The 27052-nt window shown below is 34.9% G+C and overlaps 2 protein-coding genes across 3 annotated transcripts in view; one reads left to right on the top strand and one right to left on the bottom strand.

Moving 5' to 3' along the window:
* LOC149805621 (peroxisomal trans-2-enoyl-CoA reductase-like) overlaps positions 1-8001 on the bottom strand; it is a 38569-nt gene extending 30568 nt beyond the window's left edge. The window contains exons 1-3 of one of the 2 annotated variants that reach the window (XM_089950258.1): positions 7866-8001; positions 1918-2051; positions 208-373 (exon numbers count right to left, since the gene is read on the bottom strand). In XM_089950258.1, coding sequence (XP_089806384.1) covers positions 208-373; positions 1918-2051; positions 7866-7995 — 430 coding nt within the window. In that variant the 5' untranslated portion in view covers positions 7996-8001. Of the gene's footprint in view, positions 1-207; positions 374-1917; positions 2052-7641; positions 7777-7865 lie in introns of those variants that run through there. The other variant, XM_089950259.1, reaches the window with a different exon arrangement.
* Positions 8002-8234: 233 nt separating this feature from the next.
* LOC149805620 (peroxisomal trans-2-enoyl-CoA reductase-like) overlaps positions 8235-27052 on the top strand; it is a 56436-nt gene continuing 37618 nt past the window's right edge. The window contains exons 1-3 of the mRNA XM_089950257.1: positions 8235-8377; positions 21287-21420; positions 25329-25494. Of these exons, the coding sequence (XP_089806383.1) occupies positions 8248-8377; positions 21287-21420; positions 25329-25494 (430 nt within the window). The 5' untranslated portion in view covers positions 8235-8247. The remainder of the gene's footprint in view (positions 8378-21286; positions 21421-25328; positions 25495-27052) is intronic.

Genomic DNA, 27052 nt, shown 5'->3' with positions numbered 1-27052 from the left:
ACACATTAAAAAAAAAATGCATGAATAACATTTACATAACAGAAGTGTGGAGATGTCAGCATTGTGAATGGTCAAACAAGATTTAAACAAGGGTAGGCAAGTAGTTGTGATGCAAAAGTAGTTGGAAATACTTGGCTGCAGCAAAGAAAATTATAGATTAGTTTTTTTCTCTGTATACACTTTTTAAAAGATCTTTCTGTAATGTACCTTCGCGACAGCAGAGAAAGGTACCGGTAAGATTAGTTTCTATGACAGCATGCCATCCTTTAAGGCTTATTCCAGAAGCGGGACTTGGGAACTGACCTCCTCCATTGTTTACCAGGAAGTCTAATTTCCCAAACCTAGATAATGTGCTGGAGATCAGATCTTTTACCTGAAATATGCATGATTTGATATGAATATGACATTATGCGTTAACAATGACAACTGGTAGGTATAATGTATGTTTAAGGATTGCATTGATGATATAATTAAGTGAATGGTTCTTACATGCTAGTCTGCTTTACCAGGTGTTCTTTGTATGGAGGTTCCAGATTACAGAGAGGTGTTAACTATATCTTTACCATTTGACCCATGTATGGAGATGTCCACAATTACTTCTATTATGAAATGTATTTTGTAATGAGGTGTCAACTGTAAGTTCTATTATGGGATATTTATTACCATATTTCCCTTGTATGTCAGTGTCCAATACAACTTGTATGACAGGGTCCACTACAACTTGCATGTCAATGTCCACTACAACTTGTATGTCAGTGTCCACTACAACTTGTATGTCAGTGTCCACTACAACTTGTATTACTAGATATTTATTACCATATTTCCCTTGTATGTCAGTGTCCACTACAACCTGTATGTCAGTGTCCACTACAACTTGTATTACTAGATATTTATTACCATATTTCCCTTGTATGTCAGTGTCCACTACAACTTGTATGTCAGTGTCCACTACAACTTGTATTACTAGATATTTATTACCATATTTCCCTTGTATGTCAGTGTCCACTACAACTTGTATGTCAGTGTCCACTACAACCTGTATGTCAGTGTCCACTAAAACTTGTATTACTAGATATTTATTACCATATTTCCCTTGTATGTCAGTGTCCACTACAACTTGTATGTCAGTGTCCACTACAACTTGTATTACTAGACATGTATTACCATATTTCCCTTGTATGTCAGTGTCCACTACAACTTGTATGTCAGTGTCCACTACAACTTGTATTACTAGATATTTATTACCATATTTCCCTTGTATGTCAGTGCCCACTACAACTTGTATTACTAGATATTTATTACCATATTTCCCTTGTATGTCAGTGCCCACTACAACTTGTATGTCAGTGTCCACTACAACCTGTATGTCATTGTCCACTAAAACTTGTATTACTAGATATTTATTACCATATTTCCCTTGTATGTCAGTATCCACTACAACTTGTATGTCAGTGTCCACTACAAATTGTATGTCAGTGTCCACTACAACTTGTATGTCAGTGTCCACTACAACTTGTATTACTAGATATTCTTTATATCTCGGTATCTAAGGTGGCTATCTTTACCAGATATCTTTTGTTTGGATATATCAGCTATCACATTGCCAGTATCATTTGTATAGGAGTGTCCACTATAGCATTAAGAACTGTCCTTATTGTGGAGTTGTCCACTGTGACAGGTTTTTCTGTATTATGATGACGGATATGTGATACAATATAGAGTAGATGGCAACATGGAGTCTCATTTACCAAAAATGCTGGATTGAGTGTTACATCTTAGGTGTTTGACATTTCTTATTGACAATTACTTTTAATACTGAATTACATTTGTCCTCTTCAAGAACAAATAATAAATGGTTATGGCATGTATTTTAATATGACAATTTTTCTACAAGCAATTATTATTTGCACTCCCTACCTGCTCCTCTTTTCTAATATTGCATTGCATATGTGCTAATTCTGCTGAGGTGTTGCATGCAAGTTGATCCTGCATCAGTTTGGCTGCAGCCTTCAGTCTCTCTTCATTTCTGGATGCTATCATCACTTTGCATCCTGAAATCAAAACACAGGTACAAACATTCAGTGAGAATATATTAGCAATCTTCATAATGTGTGAAGATTTTTGTATTACATACACCCCTTTTTCCAAAAATTACCCCCATGCCCATTTATTGTATGTACTGTACTGTGCTTTGTACAGTACCAAACATTTCATGCACTGTATGTACTGTAATGTTCTATGTACTGTACCAGACACTGTGTGTTTTGCATGTACTGTGCTATATTATGTACTGTACCAAACATTATACAGTACAGTCAATGCAATTTTTCAATTCCAGACACTTTACTATGGGGGACTTAATCCTCACCACTTTGCTTTGTGGTGGAGGGATAAATATCTATAAATCGCTGACATTCCATGGAGGCACACTGATGGGAAGTTCATCATCGATGGGTTGGTCAACTTATCTGATGGACATTTGAATGGACACTGAATAAAGACTGCCATGGAAAGAAATTTCAAGAGTGATTTACAGACTGATACTATTGTACCAATATGTTATCTTCATTTGGATCATATATTTAAAATAATACAAAAATCAGTTTCAAAAGTGCAAATTTAGAAATGGGTTATCAATTTCTTTTGCTGTACTTCATTTAAAGAAATCTCAACAAACTTATGCAATAACTTGATAGAAGGCATGCCATCCTGAGCTGCTCTTACGCAGCATAAATTTAACAATAGTTACAAAGAAAAGTTATCCTCTGAGGTATGGACAATTAAATTTCAAGTGACAACTGCTTCTATTTAAAGGAAATAAACACAAAAAACACAACACAAAACAGTGAATTTACACTGAAATTTAGACCATGTGCTTAGTCCCTAATGGCAGTCAAAACGCTGAATATACACATGTTTGAACTAGTTCAATTCTGACTATATGCATACTGTAAGGCTGTAAGGGTCTGACAATTTCATTTTTGAGACTAGAATGTTCTCTCCGACTGGGATATTTTTCAATTTAATCACAAGATACATTTTGTTTCAAGCAAAATGATGGATGGAATAATATCCTTTCATAAAAGACAAATCAGAACAAGATAATTGTTTTCAAGCTTTAACTCCAAACCACCTCATTCAATTAAATGGTCTCTCCCTAATTAAATGGTCTTTCTTTAATAAAGACTTGACTTCAGTGGAATGTTGCACAAAAGTCAAGGCAGGCACAATTGTCAATAGCTTTTCTAAGATATGGCTAAGGGTTAGCATAAAAGATGATGTTAATTTCAACTTGGGAGAGGAGTGTTTATTTTTACATGAAGTCAACTCACTTGGCATGTTGACTTGGGTGAGGATTGTACATGAAGCTATCTGACTTGGCATGTTGAGTTGGGTGAGGAGTGTACATGAAGTCATCTGACTTGGCATGTTGACTCTGGTTAGGACTGTACATTAAGCCATCTGACTTGGCATGCTGTACTCATAACAGCCCTAATTATGGTCCTGCCATTAACAATGGAAGTTTTATAATTGTTTGTAATTAATCAAGAAGAATGGTGACAAAAACTATTCCAGATACTGTTTCCTTCATTTATGTTAGAGTGCCACCTGCTTCACCACTGTCAAAACACTGGGTAGATGTCAAAACACTAGGGTAGATGTCAAAACACTAGTGTAGATGTGAAAACTCTAGGGTATATATCATACACTAGGAAAGATGTCAAAACGCTAGGGCAGATGTCAAAACACTAGGGTAGATGTCAAAACACTGGGTAGATGTCAAAACACTAGGGTATATATCATACACTAGGAAAGATGTCAAAACACTAGTGTAGATGTGAAAACACTAGGGTATATATGATACACTAGGAAAGATGTCAAAACACTAGGGTAGATGTCAAAACACTAGGGTAGATGTCAAAACACTAGGGTATATATCATACACTAGGAAAGATGTCAAAACACTAGGGCAGATGTCAAAACGCTAGGGTAGATGTCAAAACACTAGGGTAGATGTCAAAACACTGGGTAGATGTCAGAACACTAAAGTAGCTGTCAAAACACTTAGGTAGATGTCAGGACATGAAACTTGCCATGAAAACAAAATTAATACAAATCTGAATCTAAGGTGTTTTAATGCTTAATTAACACTGCTACACATGTATTAATGGTTAATTAACACTGTGTAATATGTGTTAATGGTTAATTAACACTGTGCTACACATGTTTAAATTGTTAATTAACACTGTTCTATACAAGTTTTAATGGTTAATTAACACTGTGCAATACATGTATTAATGGTTAATTAACACTGTGAAACACATGTATTAATGGTTAATTAAGTGACTTCTCCTTTTGGAAAGAACAGGAGAGTGGAAGCAAAACAGGGAGAAGTAGAAACGAAACACGGAGGTGGAGCAAAGCAAGAAATGCAATACAGTAAATGTATATAGTTGTGTTTTCTTATTTGAATATTGTCCTCCTTTTCTCAGTATGCATTTAACATAGTTTTAAAAAAAAACTTTTTTTTAAGTTGAAAAATATGTGTTGTATGTTTATTATCAACACATTTTGTACGTGTATAAAAAATATTATATTCATTCCCATTGTATTCATACTTTCAATATTATATGTGTATTTGGATTGCAGTAAATGCAGTGTATTTTGGCCATGTGAATTAAAAAGGCACAGCAGAAACTATATATTGTAATTAATTTTAAATGATAGCAGTAATAAGACTGGAGTCTTGTAATTGCAAGTCGATAAAATGTTTAATAAACTACCACTTAATTATTTTATTTTATTTTTAAAGTTTTGTGTAAAATTGCAGTTATGAGGATTTTGAACATACTTTTGAAACAACCCCTACAGCATGTACTTTGGAGCAAATGCACAAGTGACTTCAGACCATACTCTTCATCCTGATTTCATTGCTCCTGATAAAACATTACTTTAACTGTTCATATACTACATCATAAGAACATTAATATAACTATTCATATACAACACATTAAAACATTACTTTAACTGTTCATATACTACATCATAAGAACATTAATATAACTGGTTCATAGAAAACACATTAAAACATTACTTTAACTATTCATAGACAACACATTAAAACATTACTTTAACTATTCATATACAACACATTAAAACATTACTTAAACTATTCATAGACAACACATTAAAACATTACTTTAACTATTCATAGACAACACATTAAAACATTACATTAACTATTGATATACAACACATTAAAACATTACTTTAACTATTCATAGACAACACATTAAAACATTACTTTAACTATTCATGGACAAGACATTAAAACATTACTTTAACTATTCATAGACAACACATTAAAACATTAAAGTCAGTATATGACTGAACTGGACCCTTTTTTCCCCCCAACCGAACACATCCAAAGACACGCACTAGTCAGTGTTTCTATTTTTAGATTTTCTTAACATAACTACTAGCTTCATTATAGGACTGCATATTTATGGTTTTATTATTTGCCTACATAATGTTAATAATTACATGTACATTCATTGGTTAATTCGTGCTTGCTTCACTAATATATATATTTTATGTATTTTCACGAAAATGAATTTTCAGAAAACAACGTTGACATAACATCATTTTCTTAAAATTCCACAACATTGTACTGTCCCATGTTTCTGACCAACCTGATTAAATATTTAGGTTAAATCTTCTATCACATATTATTTAAACTTTGTTTTCATTAAATTATATATTTTCCTTAACCTATTTACTCAATTAATAATGAATACGATCTAATGAAGTGGTATATCAAAGATAGAGTGATATCTGCCATTTCAGGTTCACTTATGGTTTCAATATGATTTTGCAAAGAAAATAATGCAGAAGCAGCCATTAAACTCTCCATTTTTAAAAGAGAAATAAATCAGAAATTGCTCTTCACCAATTATATTTTTTAAGAAAAAATGACTATTTACATATTGATATTTAAATTTTGAAACAGAATTTGGTATATTTTCATCAAAGTTCATTAGGCCTTCTTCAGGAAATCGAGAAGTGATATATTGTTTTGGTTGATGGTCAGTTAGCTATTAAAACATGCATGTGAAATGCAAGAGTTTCTTTGTCACCATAAGCTAATCAGAATCAACACTGCTTACATTTCACCTTGGGTTACAACACTGCCAGCACTTCCTGGCTACAGCGAGAGTGAACATCTCAAAAGTCATAAGCTACAGCCACTCATTTTTATGTTTAAAAAAAAAAGAGTGAAGTCGTTTACACTTTCTTAAGAAAAGAAGGCAAAGTTTACATTTTTCAGGTGACTTTGTTGTCCACCTTGACTTGTAGCATGACCCATGTATATTGTAATATATGATTTCAAAACTATATAGTGATATATGGCAGCAATGACTGACCTAAGAGACACGAAAAAAAAACATATGATAAAACCAACATACACACAGCTCCTTCCACTAGACCCAGATCCCAGACTCTAAGACTCCACTCTGCATTTACACTCTCAAATTGTAACTTTATAGAACCACAGTTAAAGAGAAAGTAAGTTATCATTAAGGAAAACATCTCAATAGTTTCTTTTACTCCAACATTATATTGTATCTACTGTCTTTGTGTCTTGTATCACTGTATCATATCTACTCTAGCTCTGTGCGTTTTGTATCACTGTATCATATCTACTCTAGCTCTATGTGTTTTGTATCACTGTATCATATCTACTCTAGCTCTGTGTGTTTTGTATCACTGTATCATATCTACTCTAGCTCTGTGTTTTGTATCACTGTATCATATCTACTCTAGCTCTGTGTTTTGTATCACTGTATCATATCTACTCTAGCTCTGTGTGTTTTGTATCACTGTATCATATCTACTCTAGCTCTGTGTGTTTTGTATCACTGTATCATATCTACTCTAGCTCTCTAGGTGTTTTATCACTGCACCAGTTCTTCTCCTGCTGTTTTTTTTTATCAGTGTATCATATCTACTATAGCTCTGTGTGTTTTTTGTTACTGTATTGTATCTACTCTAGCTGTGTGTTTTGTATCACACTATCATATCTACTAAAGCTGCGAGTTTTGTATCACTGTATCATATCTACTCTAGTTCTGTGTGTTTTGGATCACAGTACTCTAGCTCTGTTTGTGTATTGTGTCAATGTATTATATCTACTCAAGCTGTTTTGTATCACTGTATCATATCTACTCTAGCTCAGTGTGTTTTGTATCATATCTACTCAATCTGTGTTTTGTATCACTGTATCATATCTACTATAGCTCGGTGTTTTGTGTCAATATATTATATCTACTCCAGCTGTATTTATGGTATCACTGTATCATAACTCTAGTCTAGCTCTTTGTGTTTTGTATCACTGTATTATATCTGATTTAGCTCTGTGTTTTTTATCGCTTCCATTTTAATTAGGCTCTATTTTATAGTGTACAGTTTAGTAAATTAAAAGTGAAACATTCTAGCTATTCATTTAACAGACCATATGCAACTGAAATACATACAAACATGTATCATATGAAATCAGAAGCAATGCAGAGCTGAAATCCAGTGTCAGAGCTAAAGCATGAACTTCACACAAACATTTTTAAATAGATAAATTGCCCCCACCCTTGTAGTGCAACCTATTTTTCACTACAACTGCAAAGCCAGCCTCATACAAAGGGTGATCTCTCCTGAAGGGAAACATCAAACTATGGTTAAAAAAAAAAGAAGAAATATTAGTTTAGTCTCAAACATGATGGCCCGTGATTGGGAGGTGACCTTTCTGCAATGGGGCTAACAACATGGGGTAACTGTTTTACATTATTATTTTTCTTTCTCAAACAGAAGACCTAAATGCAGAAGCTCTTGTGTAATCGCTTTGCCGATGCCTGTCCCTCCTCCAGTCACAATAGCAACCCTTCCTTTAAACAAGGCAGGCCGAAAAACACTGGCAACTTTAGGGGACATGGGCGCAGCCATTTTGACCAAAATGGATCATGTGATATATTTGAGGGAGCATTACTAGTATCGTTTAAACCACATTTTACATTGGGATGAATATACATTCTTACACAATAAATTATCATATCTTTTATAAAATTATTTATCATTTTTAATGCTAAACAAGTTTGAACCAAGGACACATTTTTGACCTGAATAAAGCTTTATTTTAAGAAATTCTAGTTCTCCCAAATCACATGAGTTTCTTGTTTCCGGAGATTTCAAGACAAGATGGCGGCCTCCGCAGCACAAAAAGTGTCAAGCATTTTCAGGCCGGGTTTGTTCAAAAACAAAGTGGCAGTTGTAACAGGAGGCGGAACAGGAATTGGGAAGGCAATTTCCCAAGAACTGTTGCATTTAGGTAGAAAAAAAAACTGTTTAAAACTTGCAGACTAGATCAACACATCCAATTTGTTTGCCTTTGCCAGCGCGAATGGTACTATAGTCTTACTATGTAAGACATCGATCTTATTATACATGATAGGGCCATGCATGTAAGACATCGACCCTAATATACATGATAGGGCCATGCATGTAAGACATTGACCCTAATACACATGATAGGGCCATGCCCGTACGAAATTTTCCACATGGAATGGATATGGAATCCATACGTACTTTTACAGAAATATCCATATGGACATTTATATTCTATAGTTAAAGCACTCTTATGGATTTCAGTGTATCCATATGGAAATGTTATGGACTCCGTATGGAACATCTCATGGAATATGCTAATTAGTCCATGAGATCTGTAGGTTGTCCATATGGAATAAAATTAAAATTCCATATGGAATTTGGCAATAATCCATATGGAATGTGTGAATAATCCATATGGAATTTGGTAACATTCCATATGGATTTTGTGAATAGTCCATATGGAGTTGGCAAATATACCATATGGAATTTGTAAATGTGCCATATGGAATTTGTAAAGAGTTCATATGGAATTTGGTAATAGTTCATCCCGTACAAAAATTTCCAGGCATACTTAAGGCGGATTTCAGACGGGTTTTTTAAGTACTTTCTGTCTAAACCATAAAAAAGTCTGCTTCATATTTCTATTAAACTGCCTAATGATTCTTAGACATTATTGGGAATCAATGATGAATATTTAACCATAATTTTTAAAATGGATATAAATTTTATTTTGACAGACATTATCAAATAAGATTAGGTTTTTCTTGTCCTCATTTTCTTTCTTGCATACAAAGCCCAATCCATGATGGCATCACTTAAGTCTTTTTCATTTCACTGAAAAGTCTGGTGAGATTTCACAAATATTTTACTAAAACGTTTGTGAGATTTCACTACAATTTTGATCATTGTATAGCATTTTACTGAAGTTTCAGAAGTTTTTCATGCATTTCAGAAGGTTTCAGATTAATAATGAATATGACTTGAACAGGACTTTATTAACCAAGGTGATATTAAGTTTGCATGATTTTTTTTACAGATGTTGTAATTATATGACATCCAAGGCAAGAGATATGGGAATTAATAATAATAATAAAATTAATAATAATAATGACTTTATTTAGAGAAGGTAACCTAATTGCAGAACTAATCTACCTTGAGGCCTATCTGTTATGTACAATATTTATAGTATATACAACATGATGTGAAGAATCTGGCTTGACACTAAATAATTAAGTGATTTTAAAAATCAAAGTATCAAGCCTAGAATATATGCACTGGCATCTGTGAACACATAAACATAGATAAAATATTAATCTGCATTGAAAAATTCAACTGTGAAAATAAAGCAAAATTACAGAAAAGCATCCATTTGAGACATGAAAAGAAATGCTAAAAGCCTGCCATGTCACTTGTACTGCAACTTGATTTTTGATTAATGTACAATCTATGATGCTGTTGTGGTCTCTTGAATTAGTCCTTGTTCAATAAGCAGCGTGACAAATGTTTATCATGATAGAAGTACTCTTATTTTACACTGAATTCCAACACACCTAGAATATTTAGATAATATACACAATAATGCCTCACGATATTGAACGATGATTCTACGTGTGGGCCAAGAAAATTCCGCAAAGATATGACCATCTTTGATAGACATGGGTATTTCGCAAGAATTCCCACCAGTGATCTATACTTTGTCCTCCTTAAATTCATCCTGGAAGTTAATCAGTTTTGAGTTATATAACTTAGAAATCATCCTGGTTCAATTCCTTGTCCTATTTAGCATGTTAGCTGCTACTGTAGAGCTGTTATGGCACAAAAAGCGAAATGCTAATCCTGGCGTTCAGTTTTCATACACACTGACCAATTGCGCTCCCATCAACTTTGATTCAAGCTATTCTCTTTGCCGCACATTTTTCAGATGGTTATTCCAACTCGTATCTTGCTTGAATCACCATTTTTAGCATTCCTGTCAGTTTCCGTTACGCAACGACTCATTGGACAAGTACAAAATTTTGACCAATCAGAAAGCTCTTTACAATGATCATCCTTTAAAAAATAAATGGAACAAATACTTATTAGAAAGCCCATTGCGGAATGGGACCGGATAGAGCATTATTTAAAAAAAGTTTCAGAGACGATATTAAAAAAAGGGTCCATAACGAGGAAAATCAGATTCAGGTCAGGAGAAAAGCGAAATTCTGATTCAAAACAGAAAACAAGAAAACTTGTTTGAGGGCAGTTAAATCCAGTTTAAGTTTAAAAAAATATAACAACAACAATAACAAAATTTGATAAAGAAATATAATACAGAAAGATGTGGAAAGAAGTTATTGTTCCCAAAATAAACAATACAATTACAGCTATCAGAAACAGGGAATATAAATGCTGCTGAAAATCAATCAAATTGTACAAGAAACAAAAATAAATTTTATTATATCATATTTATATTTTTTTAAACTAAAATTTCAGTGATATTGCAATCACAAAATATCACTATATTTTTAGAATTTTTGACAAACTCTCAGTGAAATTTCAATAAAAAATTCCCACTAATATTTTCAGAAATTTTGGCAGAATCAGTGAAATTTCAATCACAAAATTTCACTGATATTTTCTTAAATTTTGGTAAAATCTCCTAAAATACCATGATTTTAGTGAAAATGGACATTTGAGTGAATGTCAAGAAATGTTCATTGATTTTGCTGAAATTTAAGTCACATTTTCACTAGGGCATGATTTTTGTAGAGCATATTTTAATAGGAAGCCAAAAAAATTACTTTTCAGAATAAACATTAGATCAAGCCCAAAATTCACCTTGCACCAAAGATTCATCTATGCTTGTATTTTAATATTAAATTTCTGATCATGTTTACATTTTCCCTACATTTTTGGTCATGTCTTTGTTTTTAAACATCTGTGGAAATAAATTAAAGAAAACTGAGATACATGTGTTTTTTAAAATTTATGAGTATATATTCATCCTTCCACATCAGCTACACTGACATATACAGGTACACAAACAACCACCAATATTTATATTTTAATCAGATAGTTTAGGTTATTAATTCTTCAAAGAGTATTTTCCATGATGCTATAATACATGAGCCTGCTTTCCATATGGAAAAAAGTGCTTATGGATTAAAGTTGCAACTTTATTCCATATGGAATTTTCACTTGCTGTGAAGTTCTTATGGAATTGATATGGAATGAATTGTCTGATTCCATAAGTTTTTCAGTCCATATCTATTCCATACGGATTCCATAAGTATTCCATACGGAATCCATAAGAAATTTCTGTACGGGTGCATGTAAGACATTGACCCAAATACACATGATAGGGTTATGCATGTAAGACATCGACCCCAATATACATGATAGGGACATCGACCCTGATATACATGATAGGGCCAAGCATGTAAGACGTCGACCCTAATATACATAATAGGGCCATACATGTAAGACGTCAACCCTAATATACATGATAGGGCCATGCATATAAGACATTGACCCTAATATACATGATAGGGTTATGCATGTAAGACATCGACCCCAATATACATGATAGGGACATCGACCCTGATATCCATGATAGGGCCAAGCATGTAAGACGTCGACCCTAATATATATAATTGGGCCATACATGTAAGACGTCAACCCTAATATACATGATAGGGCCATGCATGTAAGACATCGACCCTAATATGCATGATAGGGTTATGCATGTAAGACATCGACCCCAATATACATGATAGGGACATCGACCCTGATATACATGATAGGGCCATGTGTGTAAAACGTCGACCCTAATATACATGATAGGGCCATGCATGTAAGACATCAACCCTAATATACATGATATGGTCATGCATGTAAGACATCAACCCTAATATACATGATATGGTCATGCATGTTAGACATGGACCCTAATATACATGATATGGTCATGCATGTAAGACATCGACCCTAATATACATGATAGGGCCATGCATGTAAGACGTCGACCCTAATATACATCATATGGTCATGCATGTAAGATGTCAACCCTAATATACATGATAGGGCCATGCATGTAAGACGTCGACCCTAATATACATGATAGGGCCACGCATGTAAGACATCGACCCTAATATACATGATAGGGCCATGCATGTAAGACGTCGACCCTAATATACATGATAGGGCCATGCGTGTAAGACGTCGACCCTAATATACATGATAGGGCCACGCATGTAAGACATCTACCCTAATATACATGATAGGGCCATGCGTGTAAGACATTGACCCTAATATACATGATAGGGCCATGCATGTAAGACATCGACCCTAATATACATGATAAGGCCACGCATGTCAGACATCGACCCTAATATACATGATATGGTCATGCATGTAAGACGTCAACCCTGATATACATGATAGGGCCATGCGTGTAAGACATCGACCCTAATATACATGATATGGTCATGCATGTGAGACGTCAACCCTAATATACATGATAGGGCCATGCATGTAAGACGTTGACCCTAATATACATGATAGAACCATGCATGTAAGACATGGACCCTAATATACATGATAGGGTCATGCATGTAAGACGTCGACCCTAATATACATGATATGGTCATGCATGTAAGACATCGACCCTAATATACATGATAGGGCCATGCATGTAAGACGTCGACCCTAATATACATCATATGGTCATGCATGTAAGATGTCAACCCTAATATACATGATAGGGCCATGCGTGTAAGACATCAACCCTAATATACATGATATGGTCATGCATGTGAGACGTCAACCCTAATATACATGATAGGGCCATGCATGTAAGACATCGACCCTAATATACATGATAGAACCATGCATGTAAGACATGGACCCTAATATACATGATAGGGTCATGCATGTAAGACATCGACCCTAATATACATGATAGGGCCATGCATGTAAGACATCGAATCCAATATACATGATAGGGACATCGAACCTGATATACATGATAGGGCCACGCATGTAAGACGTCGACCTAATATACATTATAGGGCCATGCATGTAAGACGTCGACCCTAATATACATGATAGGGCCATGCATGTAAGACATCGACCCTAATATACATGATAGGGCCACGCATGTAAGACATCGACCCTAATATACATTATAGGGCCATGCATGTAAGACATAGACCCTAATATACATGATAGGGCCATGCATGTAAGACGTCAACCCTAATATATATGATAGGGCCATGCATGTAAGACATGGACCCTAATATACATGATAGGGCCATGCATGTAAGACGTCGACCCTAATATACATGATAGGGCCACGCATGTAAGACATCTACCCTAATATACATGATAGGGCCATGCGTGTAAGACATTGACCCTAATATACATGATAGGGCCACGCATGTAAGACATCTACCCTAATATACATGATAGGGCCATGCGTGTAAGACATTGACCCTAATATACATGATAGGGCCATGCATGTAAGACATCGACCCTAATATACATGATAAGGCCACGCATGTCAGACATCGACCCTAATATACATGATATGGTCATGCATGTAAGATGTCAACCCTGATATACATGATAGGGCCATGCGTGTAAGATGTCAACCCTAATATACATGATAGGGCTATGCGTGTAAGACATCGACCCTAATATACATGATATGGTCATGCATGTGAGACATCAACCCTAATATACATGATAGGGCCATGCATGTAAGACGTTGACCCTAATATACATGATAGAACCATGCATGTAAGACATGGACCCTAATATACATGATAGGGTCATGCATGTAAGACGTCGACCCTAATATACATGATATGGTCATGCATGTAAGACATCGACCCTAATATACATGATAGGGCCATGCATGTAAGACGTCGACCCTAATATACATCATATGGTCATGCATGTAAGATGTCAACCCTAATATACATGATAGGGCCATGCGTGTAAGACATCAACCCTAATATACATGATATGGTCATGCATGTGAGACGTCAACCCTAATATACATGATAGGGCCATGCATGTAAGACATCGACCCTAATATGCATGATAGAACCATGCATGTAAGACATGGACCCTAATATACATGATAGGGTCATGCATGTAAGACATCGACCCTAATATACATGATAGGGCCATGCATGTAAGACATCGAATCCAATATACATGATAGGGACATCGAACCTGATATACATGATAGGGCCACGCATGTAAGACGTCGACCTAATATACATTATAGGGCCATGCATGTAAGACATGGACCCTAATATACATGATAGGGCCATGCATGTAAGACGTCGACCCTAATATACATGATAGGGCCATGCATGTAAGACGTCGACCCTAATATACATGATAGGGCCACGCATGTAAGACATCGACCCTAATATACATTATAGGGCCATGCATGTAAGACATCGACCCTAATATACATGATAGGGCCATGCATGTAAGACGTCGACCCTAATATATATGATAGGGCCATGCATGTAAGACATGGACCCTAATATACATGATAGGGCCATGCATGTAAGACGTCGACCCTAATATACATGATAGGGCCATGCATGTAAGACGTCGACCCTAATATACATGATGGGGCCATGCATGTAAGACATTGACCCTAATATACATGATAGGGTCATGCATGTAAGACATCAACCCTAATATACATGATAGGGCCATGCGTGTAAGACATTGACCCTAATATACATGATAGGGCCATGCATGTAAGACGTCAACTCTAATATACATGATAGGACCATGCACGTAAGACATGGACCCAAATATACATGATATGGCCATGCATGTTAAACGTCAACCCTAATATGCATGATAGGGTTATGCATGTTTTCACGTGCATTACTTGACTATTCAAAGTTATTTTCTTGATAATGTTTTAATTTGCCATTGAAATGCAAAGGTTCATTTATTAACCCTTTACCTCATAGAGCATAGTGACAAAGTGCAGCACGCTATCAATAGAACACCTGTTACCTAGTCGACTGCATACGCATAGGTCTGCCTGTGAACTGTTAAGCAGTGTAGTGTATGTTACATTTAACAGCAGTTTTAACCATTTTACATTTTTGGTATCCATCTATTATATGTGGATAAATTTAAGGGTAAAGTCCGATTGTTATAGCTGTGTAATTATTTTTCACGGAAGAATTTTTTTATGTGCTTTAAAATTGAGACAGAACTCGTTCACCGTCATGTCAGTGAGGCCGCGTGACCAACCGTAGCTGCCATTTCCCATACTCGAAATTTACATGTTTTTCATCTGCGTCTACATCACTAAGTCATCTGAATTTGATAATTTATAAAAACTAATTGCTGCCTTTGTAACATCAATATCAGAGCCTTTACCTAAGTTATTGAATTTTTCATAGTTGTTATTCTAATGTTTAAAACTTCGTACGTACTGAATGAAATCTGTGACTGCCATTTTGGAGAGTGGAGATTACGACCCAGTTACTTTAAAAAGCAGATATCGACCAGTGCATACATAGCGACCATGTGATCTGACGTAATTGTCATTTGCAGAAATGGATGTAGTATCTAATAGGGGTGTTTTCCCCGAAGGTGGTGCTATGAAAACCAGCTCAAAATGGCTGATGTTTACAGCAAGTGTTTACAGCAGGTGTCAAAAGGCACTTCCATGTGAATGGAGTAAAGGCATCAAAAGGCGCCTCCATGCAAATTGAGTAAAGGCGTCCAAAGACGCTTGCATGAGGTAAAGGGTTAATACCCTTCCACCTTCACCCAGAAAGAGGTGGTGGTGGGGTGCTAAACTGGGGTTATTTATCATTGGAACATCCAGGTGTGATTCACTCCCAACACTTTTTCAACGTATTAAAGACGAATTTTTGTACGTTTCCTTAAACAAATTTAATACAAGAATTACTGAATTTTATGGTAGATGCTTATGTGAAATAGAGTTTTACATCAAACTGAGGCCATTCTGATCACAACACAAAAACTTTCTCATTCACATCCTTTACCTCAAACAATAAATATCAGCAACACCAACATTAAATTCACACAATCAATACGAAACCTAGGTGTTACTCTGGACAGTACTCTCACATTGCACCAACATGTCATGAACATATGCAAGGTTGTATATCTTGAGGTGAGATGAATCAGCTCAATTCACAAATATCTTTCAGTTGATGCCACTAAATCACTTGTGTGTTCATTAGTACTTTCAAGACTGGACTATTGTAACTCAATTCTGTCTGGTTCATCTCAATATCTGCTCAAGAAACTTCAAAAAGTTCAAAACACAGCTGCTCGGATCATACTTAGAGTATTGCGATCAGAGCACACCTCCCCCCTGCTCTGTATCCTACACTGGCTATCCATTCGATCCAGAATCAAACACAAAACTTGTTCTCTGTGCTATGTTTCACTGTCGGACTCCAGTCCAACACACCTATCCAACCTCACCCATGTGTACACACCAGCAAGATACTTACGCTCCTTTTCTGACAATCATATACTCATTATTCCCACTATGAAAACAAAGTCATATGGACAGTGTTCTTTTGCATACCAGGGCCCAGCAGCTTCGAGATCTTATTAAAGGCAGCCAATCGCAAGCGTGTAAACCGCAAGGTCATATTCAAATATCTCGAGTCACGCCCTGTGAGGTGATTCCGAATGAAATGGCTGACATCTCATTGACAGGTGGTCCAGATTTTGGTCTCGTTTGTGAGAAATTGCAAAGCACATTGGTAAGTATTGTTTTTCTTGCTTTTCCAAACATTCATGAATATTTTTATGCATTTCTTTTATTTTAATTTTAATGGATTAAATAAGATACTCTTCTATAAAATGCGTGTATACTGCGACAGGAAGTTCACAATTACCATATGTTAACCTATATTGCATTCCGAGACTGCGAGAGTGATTTAATTTTAATAAATAGTAACTACCTATATTGATTCGATGAATTAGTAAAATGAGTGAATAATTAATCATTCTGTTCATAAATATTTTGTTTTTTTTTGCTCATTTCCTCACAGTTATTGGACGTTTATAAACCGGAAGTAGGTTTCTGTTACGATGTATTTCTTCGTTCTGTTGTTTTCATCCAAATATTTTTCTTGGTCGAAGTTTCGTTGTTATTTTTAGTTGGTCTCTCTGGGAAATCAACACTTTTATACTGTTATCATACACAACTAGTAATTAATCTCTGTATGTCTGTCTGTTTCTTTGCTAGAAAAATAAATAAAAAACACATTTCCATCCTCCCAATCTAGCAATCAATCATTTAATGTCATGATTTGGTATTATGTATAAATATATCAAAACGTTTTTTGGTAAAGTAAAATAAAATAAAATATGCTCACAAAGTTAAACATTTAAAATTCTACCACCTGAAGATCTCAATCTAGAATATACACAAAAAAAATATTAAAAGTTTGATAATTTTTGTTTGCAATGTTTAAGTTTCAAACTGTGGAAGAAAAAAAATCAGTTTCCCAAATCTTGCACTGATACAGGTCTTATAAATTATTAACTGTGCTGTTTTGCACTTTTACAGAGAATGAAGACTTCCACCGTATGTCTACATGGTTGATAAAAAAGGGCAAAGGAGAAAAATAGCCTTTGAGCATCAAGAGCAAGATGTCATCACCTTCAAGTTTTGTGATCCAGCTCCATCAGCTTAAAAGTAAATTTCCGGTCACTTCTGATCAAATTAAAGAACTTTTTGAAAAGATTTGCTCAGCCTCATGTCAAGATGATTTTAGGCATACAGATTTGCAGAAGGAGATGCATCATGCGCTGACAGCTGCTGCAGAAGCAAATTTAGAATCAATTTCTGAATCAGATGTTTTGTTGTTTCTTAAAGTTTTCCTGCAGTATTTGTTTTATTGAGATTTTGATATTATGCAAAGCTGACTGGGAATTTTCCAAACAGACATGACATTTTGATATTGAATTTGTTATATAACATGAATTTTTATATTTCAATAAAATTTTGTTATTGGTTGTGCAGATTTTACTTTTTTGTGTGGTTGTATGTTGACGTCATGTAAGTTCTGCCCAGGGGGTAGGGAGATGTTTTTTTTAAAATTCTTTTAAATCCACAGAATATAGAATCATTAGATAGATTACAGCAATCTGAACACAATACACCTTAAATTTTAAAAATTGATAAATAAATGGCCAAGATATTGAATTTGTAATATTTGCGGCTGTATTTGCCGCTGTCCAGTTTAGTGAAGATCGTTAATATGGGGGGTCTGCTACATTGTTATTTCCGATAATTGAGTTCCTAAAAAAATTGAGCAATGTCTCTGTATAGAATGTAAGAGATCTGGAAAGTTCCAGGCTTAAACTGCAATTAGTTTCGATAATATCAACTACTTAATTTGGCCATTTATGCAATTTGACAAATTTGAAGAAAATCTCTGCATTTTATGAAGAATATTTTTACCCATAACTTTTGAACCAGACGAGGTAGACATGTAATCTTTGTTTTGTTCTTTTAGTTTTATAAAGATCTATCTATTGGTTATAAAATCCACACAGAATTTCTAAGTTGAAATTTTGGCTGCCAGTACATAAATGAATTGCCCACTGAACTTAGACACAAAGACACAGTAATCACATTCAAGAGGGCTCTCAAAACTCACTTATTTTGACTGCAAGAACAAACTTAAAGACCTAATAATGTTTCCTACCTTAAATATTCTCAGCATATTTTTTTTTGTTTTTTTAATGTTTTCTAATTTCATGGTGTTTGTTTTTGTAATCATATCGTTATATGTTTTTTATCTTATAGGTGTTGTCTAATGTTGTAAAGCGTTTAGAGCTTCTAAAGATTAGGCGCTATACAAAGTCCTCATTATTATTATTATTATACTGATGTTGCTTTTGGATGATCTGCCATATTAGTTCATCTTATAACTACTATCATTTTCTGCCTTACTAATTTGGTATGCAATTTAAAGACATCACATTGTTTTGAAACCATTACCAGGTTGTAGTAAATATGGCATCCTTTGAATAGCATCATACAGTAGCCAGGTATGGTATACCGAATCTTATTGGAAAGCAAATTACCATGGGAATCACATTTTATCTGTTGTGAGGGAAAAAGTATGGTTAGTGTATTTTTTTAAAATACATAATAATAAAATTTTTAGTATGCAAAACTTCCATAAATAATAACTCAATTCACAGTAGATTTTACACACCTTTTTGTCCTGGTCAAAAGTTTTATTTGCTCCAGTGAAAAGTATAGGGTCACTTTGTAGCTTCAACCATGTTGTAGCCAATTATATAAGTTCAGAATAAATGAATCAGCATATTTCATGTGTCCCACTTTAGCATCCATTGCTGTGCAATGAAGAGCCAAACCAGAAAAAAAGCAACAAAATTAAAATCTCTTATCTTTGTGGAACAAAGGTTTATATTAGTATATGAACAAGACACTGACCATTGAAGGTCTTGTTATCATGGATTAAAACTTGGAATAGAAGGGTTGGGTTCACCTAAGTTCTCAGGATGAGGCCTGCACTCTTCTCTCATGGAATTCACGAATCAACAGCCTGTTTCTGAAAATCTCAGCTGGCATGAACTTGGAAGTCCCTGACTTTTGAAAGGATAGAAAGGAAAATAGCACATGCTCATTAATTTGATGCATATCAGAATTACATTCTTAGCTGCTTATAATATCACAATAAAAAGAAAATAATTTTCAAGCTTGAGAATCTTGTTTTTACAGACTATGACAAACTTTACTGTGCTGATGTGTCAGCCTGTGAGAGTTGGACTGCTTAAGAACTGCTTGACAGTAGTGATACATATAAAACCTAGTATGTACGGATGATGTTAATGATGAGATATTGGCTGAGATTGAGTAAGCCAGCAACAGCACTTTAACGATGTGAATGTCCAGGTCCCTAATCCTGTGTTGCGTCCAGCAGATGAACACTGTACTGAGATGTTGGTTGAAACCAAAGACCATTTAAAAGTTCACTTTGTTAACAGCAAGGTCACATTGGTAGCTATGAAATGCAATGGCTGGAAGCCCATCCCAGTCTGCATTATCAACAAGTGTTCAAACTTCATGCATCATGCAAGGACATGGCAATGTAGGGAACATACAAGAGAGTTGCCATATCAATGATATTGTCAGCATTGACAGGAAGGCCAGCCACTCTTCCAGGTCTATGGTAAGTGTACACCCTGTTTTGAACATTTTGGATGCCCTGAATGCTCAGAAGCTATCATTGATCCCCTGGCTGAGCAAGACCTATTGGCTTAGTAAGCACTTTTAGTATCTGACACATTAAGGTAGCAGTAAGCACTTTTAATAGCCAGTGTCTGACACATTAAGGTAGCAGTAAGCACTTTTGGTATCCAATGTCTGACACATTAAGGTAGCAAGTGATCATTTCAGCTCATTTGCTGAATGTGTGCTTCAAGTACGGCTATTTTAGTTTCTCTGTAGTTCCACAATTTATGATGTTGAATCTTACCAAATCAAGTTAGCACTCATTTGTTGATTGTGTGCATCAAATACAGTCGTTTTGGGATAGCTCTTTCAGTAGTCCTACAATGCAAGACATTAATAGATCAGATGGGGAAACCAACCCACCTTTACCTACATCAGGATTGTCATGGTCAACATCTTAACAGGATCGGGATAAATTATCTGGTTTTGGTCTGAAAAGCCTATTTATACCATTGTTCCAGGACACTTTCTTCTAAACATATGCAGTGGATCTATTTTCTTAGAAAATGTTTTTAAAAAATTTCTAATCATTAATTATCATTGGACAATGTTCTCTTTCAGGATGTAAGGTCATGATAGCATCAAGGAACAAAGAGGTCCTGGCAAGAACCGCACAACAACTGCAGGAGCAAATACAGCCTGGAAACACTGCAGAGATTGCTCATATTCAGTGCAATATACGAAAAGAAGATGAGGTGAAAAGATTACACAATTACTTCAACCAGCTATAGTAACAACAAATACATAGCTACCAGCTCTAGTGAAAACCAATATATAAAAATCGGTAATAGTGACAACCAGTGTATAACAACCACCTATAGTGGCAACCAATATATAAAAATCAGTTTTAGTGACAAACAGTATATAACAACCACTACTGACAGATCAAGTGCAATAAACAGATTTTTTTTTTTTACAAAGCCAACACATATCAGTTATCGAATATCAAAGCCAACACATATAAAATATCAAGGCCAAATGTACACAAGGTGATATTTATGAGCAGGCTTAAGTGTTTCTTGGTGATGTGCTGGAACATGATTTAATAGGCTTTCATTTAGGAGCAAGTCTGGTATACAATAAAACGTTTTCTTTTCCTACATAAATACTGGATATATATGTTGTCTTGTTGTATTGTACAGAAATGATATGTTTTAGCTGTAAAATATTTGTAGTTTGTACCACAAGATGAAATATATGCAGTGTAGTAGAAGAAATTCTATATGTGCAGGCAGCATTGATTAAAGACTGTTTCCTTCATTTCTATCTCAGTACCCATTTACCCAATTCATATCATACATACTTAATTTCACTCCATATTGATCCTTTCCCTGCATTATTCCCCAGGGTGGGGCCATAGTGTCAAGACTAACGTATTTTCACAAACTCCCTTTGTCTCAGTCTCACTCCCCCATTTCTGGTTCTGTGTCAGGGTAGGGTCAAGAGATTAGCAATTACATTGGGACACATTTCACTTAAATATTTTCTGACTCGTACATTTCTGTAACCCTTTACTGATGGCTCAAAATTATGATTTTTTTTCCAATTGCAAACATAATCACCAAACTAAAGATTTTACTGATCCGGCCTAAATTTCACTGATCTTTCTAAAATCAAATAGAAGCTAATCTCAAACAGTTATCTCCTATATTCAGTGCAGAATGTGCAACCATCAGTGTCTTGCCTGGGTCATGTGACATTTCTAGTAATTTCTTGATCATATTTGTTTTCTTGGTTTCTTTTGTCATCATCCAATTTCTGCCATTTCGGTGGCAGCTGCACACCTTGCAAATACTCCCACATGCTTACAATTGTCACCATACATTGTATCTACAAAGATATAATATTAAAACTACTGTTCTATAAAATTCCCCTCTCCGGTGGCCTAGTGGTTAGAGTGTCCACCTCAGATGCGGGAGATCGTGGGTTCGATCCCGACCGGGTCATACCAAAGACTCACAAAAATGGTACTAACAGCTGCGTCACTTGGCATTCAGCATTAAGAGGTTAGTGTTAGGACTGGTTGGCCTGGTATGAGGATAATGTGACTGGGTGGGACATCATGCTACATGTCTGCGGCATGATGCCCCAATGCTAGACATCACTATAAACTGCCACATTGCAGACATCGTAGCGATATGACTGAAACATTGTTAAAGCTACGCTAAAAATCAAAATCGAAATCACATCTGTAAAATTCTGGATTATTTGACCTACATTTCAATGCAAATTATGATAGAATTTTGTAAATGCAACTACCCTTGCTGTTGTCCATGGATTGCTATGAAACTTAGTATATATTATGGTAATTCTTCAGAAAATATTCACGATTCTTGCTTACTTTTCTTGAGAGTTATTCCCTTTATTTGGCGATATTTTCATCACTGTGATGGAATGGGAGAGGCAGGGGTATATTTATTGCAGACCATTTATCTAGTTCATTTTATAGCAATAATTCTGGCTTCATAGTTTTGAAAAAGTTAATAGACACATAGCCACATGCAGATGTTTATTCCAACTGTAAAATACACCTCTTCCTTGATAACTCGCGCACATCAGGGTCCAAAAACGCAGCCCACACTATAAGCAAGGGCGTTAGTTACATAGGGACCTCCAAAAGTCTTGCTAAACATCCAGAAAACTGTGGTTGGGTGGAAACTGGGCTGTTTAATGGCTGAATCCACTTTTTTTAATCGAGTCGAGAAAAATTGTCAATAAAAAGCCTTTTCTGATGAAGTTGTTCATTATTCTCTTTTAATTACATTTATTTTCAAAATGTCCAACATCTGAAAGATCGATATCATGATTCCACCTGGTTTTAACAACCAAAGAGGCTACATGAAACATTTGTGTATTATGTAACGGGTTTTTGTTTTGTTGATTAGTCTGATTTTTGGAGTGATGTAATATAGTAGTTTGTGAAACTATGAATCTCCAAAGCAGGGAACCAGACTAACTGTTGATACACTACCAAACAAGATTCGTTTTTATCAAAAACACGCAATATTTCTTTTGTGAGACAATTGCCTACATCAAAACTTGATTTTTGAATTTTCAATTAGTAAAATATTGATGCTTTGATTTCATTGCGAGTAATAGTGAAAGTTCTTATCATCCTTGAGGAAACATGTAACTCTAAGAGCGAATTCAGGAATTCTGAAACTCATTTTTTCCACAATGGTCTGTATCTGTCAAACAAAGCTTTTTTTGTATGAAGTGCTCATATTGCTCTGTTGCCTTGCTATCTTTAATTACAGTTAGGACTGAGTAGGCTAATTTAAGGTAGTTTAATTAGATTACGCACACATTAAAATTACAACAGTGTTGGATTTATCAACTGAAATGAGTTACCCTACCTATGACCAGGGCCACTGGTTCTTAAGCATGTAAGAATTGCATGCCTTTTAACTTTTTTTTTTATTCCACCTCCTTTATTTGATTCCAGAGATGTAATTAATGTGATAATAGAAAAAGATTCCCACTTTTTATTTAGTGCAACACTACAACAAATGCTTCCGCTAGTCCAATATCAAAACATGGTGGGCACTTGATTAGGTTCTCAGAGAAATGATCGCAGACATAGCTGTTACAGTAGATTTACACATTTTACGTTTAATTACAAGAGAACACATTGCATTTATGATGATTACACTTAAAAAGAACTAAAGATAGAACTTGAGCACAAATTTCAATAGATAACAAAAATATTGGTATTTATTAAAATACTGTCTCCACTAGGCATAAGTGACATTTTCATTGATCAAAATTCCCTTGAATATCATTAAATGTGGTGTGCTAAGAATTTTATTTGAAAAGAAAATGTAACACATTATATGACTTCTTATTAGAAGTTGATGTTTCATAATGTTGATTACAATTTCCAGGTCCTATCTACTTTTCTGCAATAAAACGAGCAATATATCAAAGGTTCCATTTGCAATTTTGATCACAATTTTCCTATTGTTCAACAAATAGGGATCAATTTTTTAGTATTTTCTAGTTTAAAAAATGGGATCCATGCTTGACCCCACTTTATAAGTGGGTTTGTGAGTTATCATGGCGCAAGTTTACGATGGAGTGGTGTACACAAATCCATGTCCACCATCACATGATGCACATGCAGATCTGGGACTATGCAATTTTTCATGATTACTCTGTTGAACAAGAAACAGATCCTAATCTGCTGGCACATTATGTTTCAGTGGTTTATAAGTGAGTGTATATGTTAAGGTAAAATTTTTCACATTTTCTTAGCAATAGAACTTTGGGACAGTGAATTATACGATGGTATAATTTTAGATGTTTTGATCGGTATGTTATCGTTAAATTTTACTGCACATGTATTAGGCACAAGATGGCTAAGAGAGAAAAGTTAGTGCTAACACTTAGATTGTAAAGATTTTCGTGGGAGTATATTTTTTTCACCCTGTAGTTTATCCACATTCATTTAAACTTTGCTGACAATTACTTTTTGCACAAATTGCAAATTTATCACTGATTGCTGAAATATGGGGTTGATAGTAGTAATAGTTCACGTTATTCTTGCTATCTGTTACTATAACTACTTAACATAGTGACTCCAAATTTTTAAATCATTTACTAGGTGAAGAACCTTATCTCCGGCACACTTGCTAAGTTTGGTAGTATTGACTTCCTGATCAACAATGCTGGAGGTCAGTACCAGAGTCCTGCTAGTCAGATTAACACCAAAGGCTGGAATGCTGTCATTGAGACCAACTTGACGGGAACCTTTATCTGCTGTAGGGAGGGTAAGTGAGGTTGCATAACAAACATTAAGCAATATCACATTGATGAGGGTATTATTGTAAATTTTGATGGTAACTTTAGAGGCTATAGTGTAATTATTATTGGTATGTACACCCTTTTATCTGTTTGTCCATCTATCTGGAGAAATTTGGTGTTTAGTTCAGATTTTAGATTTTACATGATTTTATCTAATTTTTATAAGATTTATTGATGGCTGTAAATTATACAGAATATCTTTAATTAAATTTTGCATACATGACCAGAGTATCTTAAGAACATAGAAATTACATAGGATCTATAAATAGATGCTTACATATGTGTTGACAATATTAACTCATTTGGCCTTGGAGGTTTTTGACATTTTCACCTGAGATGCAAGTAGGAAAGACATTTTGGGGGCTATTTCTGAATACATTTCTCTCTCGATAACTCGCGCACACTGAGTTCCAAAAACATTGACCACACTATAAGTAAGGTACGAGTTATCAAGGGATCTATAAATAAGCCAAAACCAATAAAGGGATCGACGTAAAGGCAAAGGGGGGTTGGGGGGTAGGCAGATTATAGTGTTGAATACTCAGTTTATAATCATGCTGAGATTAACTGTGAATAAATATCTCTTCAGTATGGTGTACGTTGTTTATTTTTTCCTCATAGAGCAACATTAATTTCAGGAAAAATTACAGTATATTGAGGAGATCATCGAAAACATTCCACATGGTTTCCATTCGCTTAACACGTGTACCACTTCACACATTGTGTACTACGTCACTAATTTGTGTGTTCAGTTGGATACATTCTAGTTTTATTGTTTGATCCAAATGAGAGAGTTTTTTTTTAATACAAAAGATCAACACTCTTTTCGAGAAACATTGTCGATCAAACAAAGGAATGATAGATATATAGATTTGATTGTGGTAGAAGTACAATGAAAAAAGATCACAAAGGTTAATCATAACCAACATGATATTAAAGGGTCTACAAATTTAAAACAATGTATATTTGAACACGATAATACTTGCTGTTTGTGACACGCTTGACAAATATACAATGCTGTTTGTCATTTCTGCGCACTTAAGGTTTCTGTCTCAAATATTGAAGCAAAACGCATACCAAATTCAACCGATTGACGGAAATAAAATACAGCAATGCTTACCATTTGAAAAGAGGCAATTGTCACCAGAATATTCTGTTCAAAATAATATTAATTTTGGACACAGGGGATCCCCCCCATGTGTTTCCCTGACTCGCGATATGACAGCCTATTCTGCTCACAGCATTGAAAAGATGTAATGTTTATTCTTCGGGCTATAGATATGAAATACATTACTTTGGACTGTTTCTGTCAGCAGTTCAGTCGAGTAATTAGGTCAGGTTTATAGCTAGTTTTATAAAATTCAAGGTAAAAATGCCAATAAATGGCAAGCTAAACTGATCTTGTAAAAAAGTTAGTAAAGTTTATTTTTTTTATAAAAAATAATCTATTATGTGGAAGAGAAATAACAATGAATAGTATGTAATGTGTTTACAACGTCTTGTTGATGGTGAAAACATTACTAA

The sequence above is a fragment of the Sinohyriopsis cumingii genome, chromosome 2, assembly GCF_028554795.1.
Source record: "Sinohyriopsis cumingii isolate HCF-2022 chromosome 2, ASM2855479v2, whole genome shotgun sequence".
Classification (NCBI taxonomy): domain Eukaryota; kingdom Metazoa; phylum Mollusca; class Bivalvia; order Unionida; family Unionidae; genus Sinohyriopsis; species Sinohyriopsis cumingii.
This window is presented reverse-complemented; position numbering and strand designations above follow the sequence as displayed.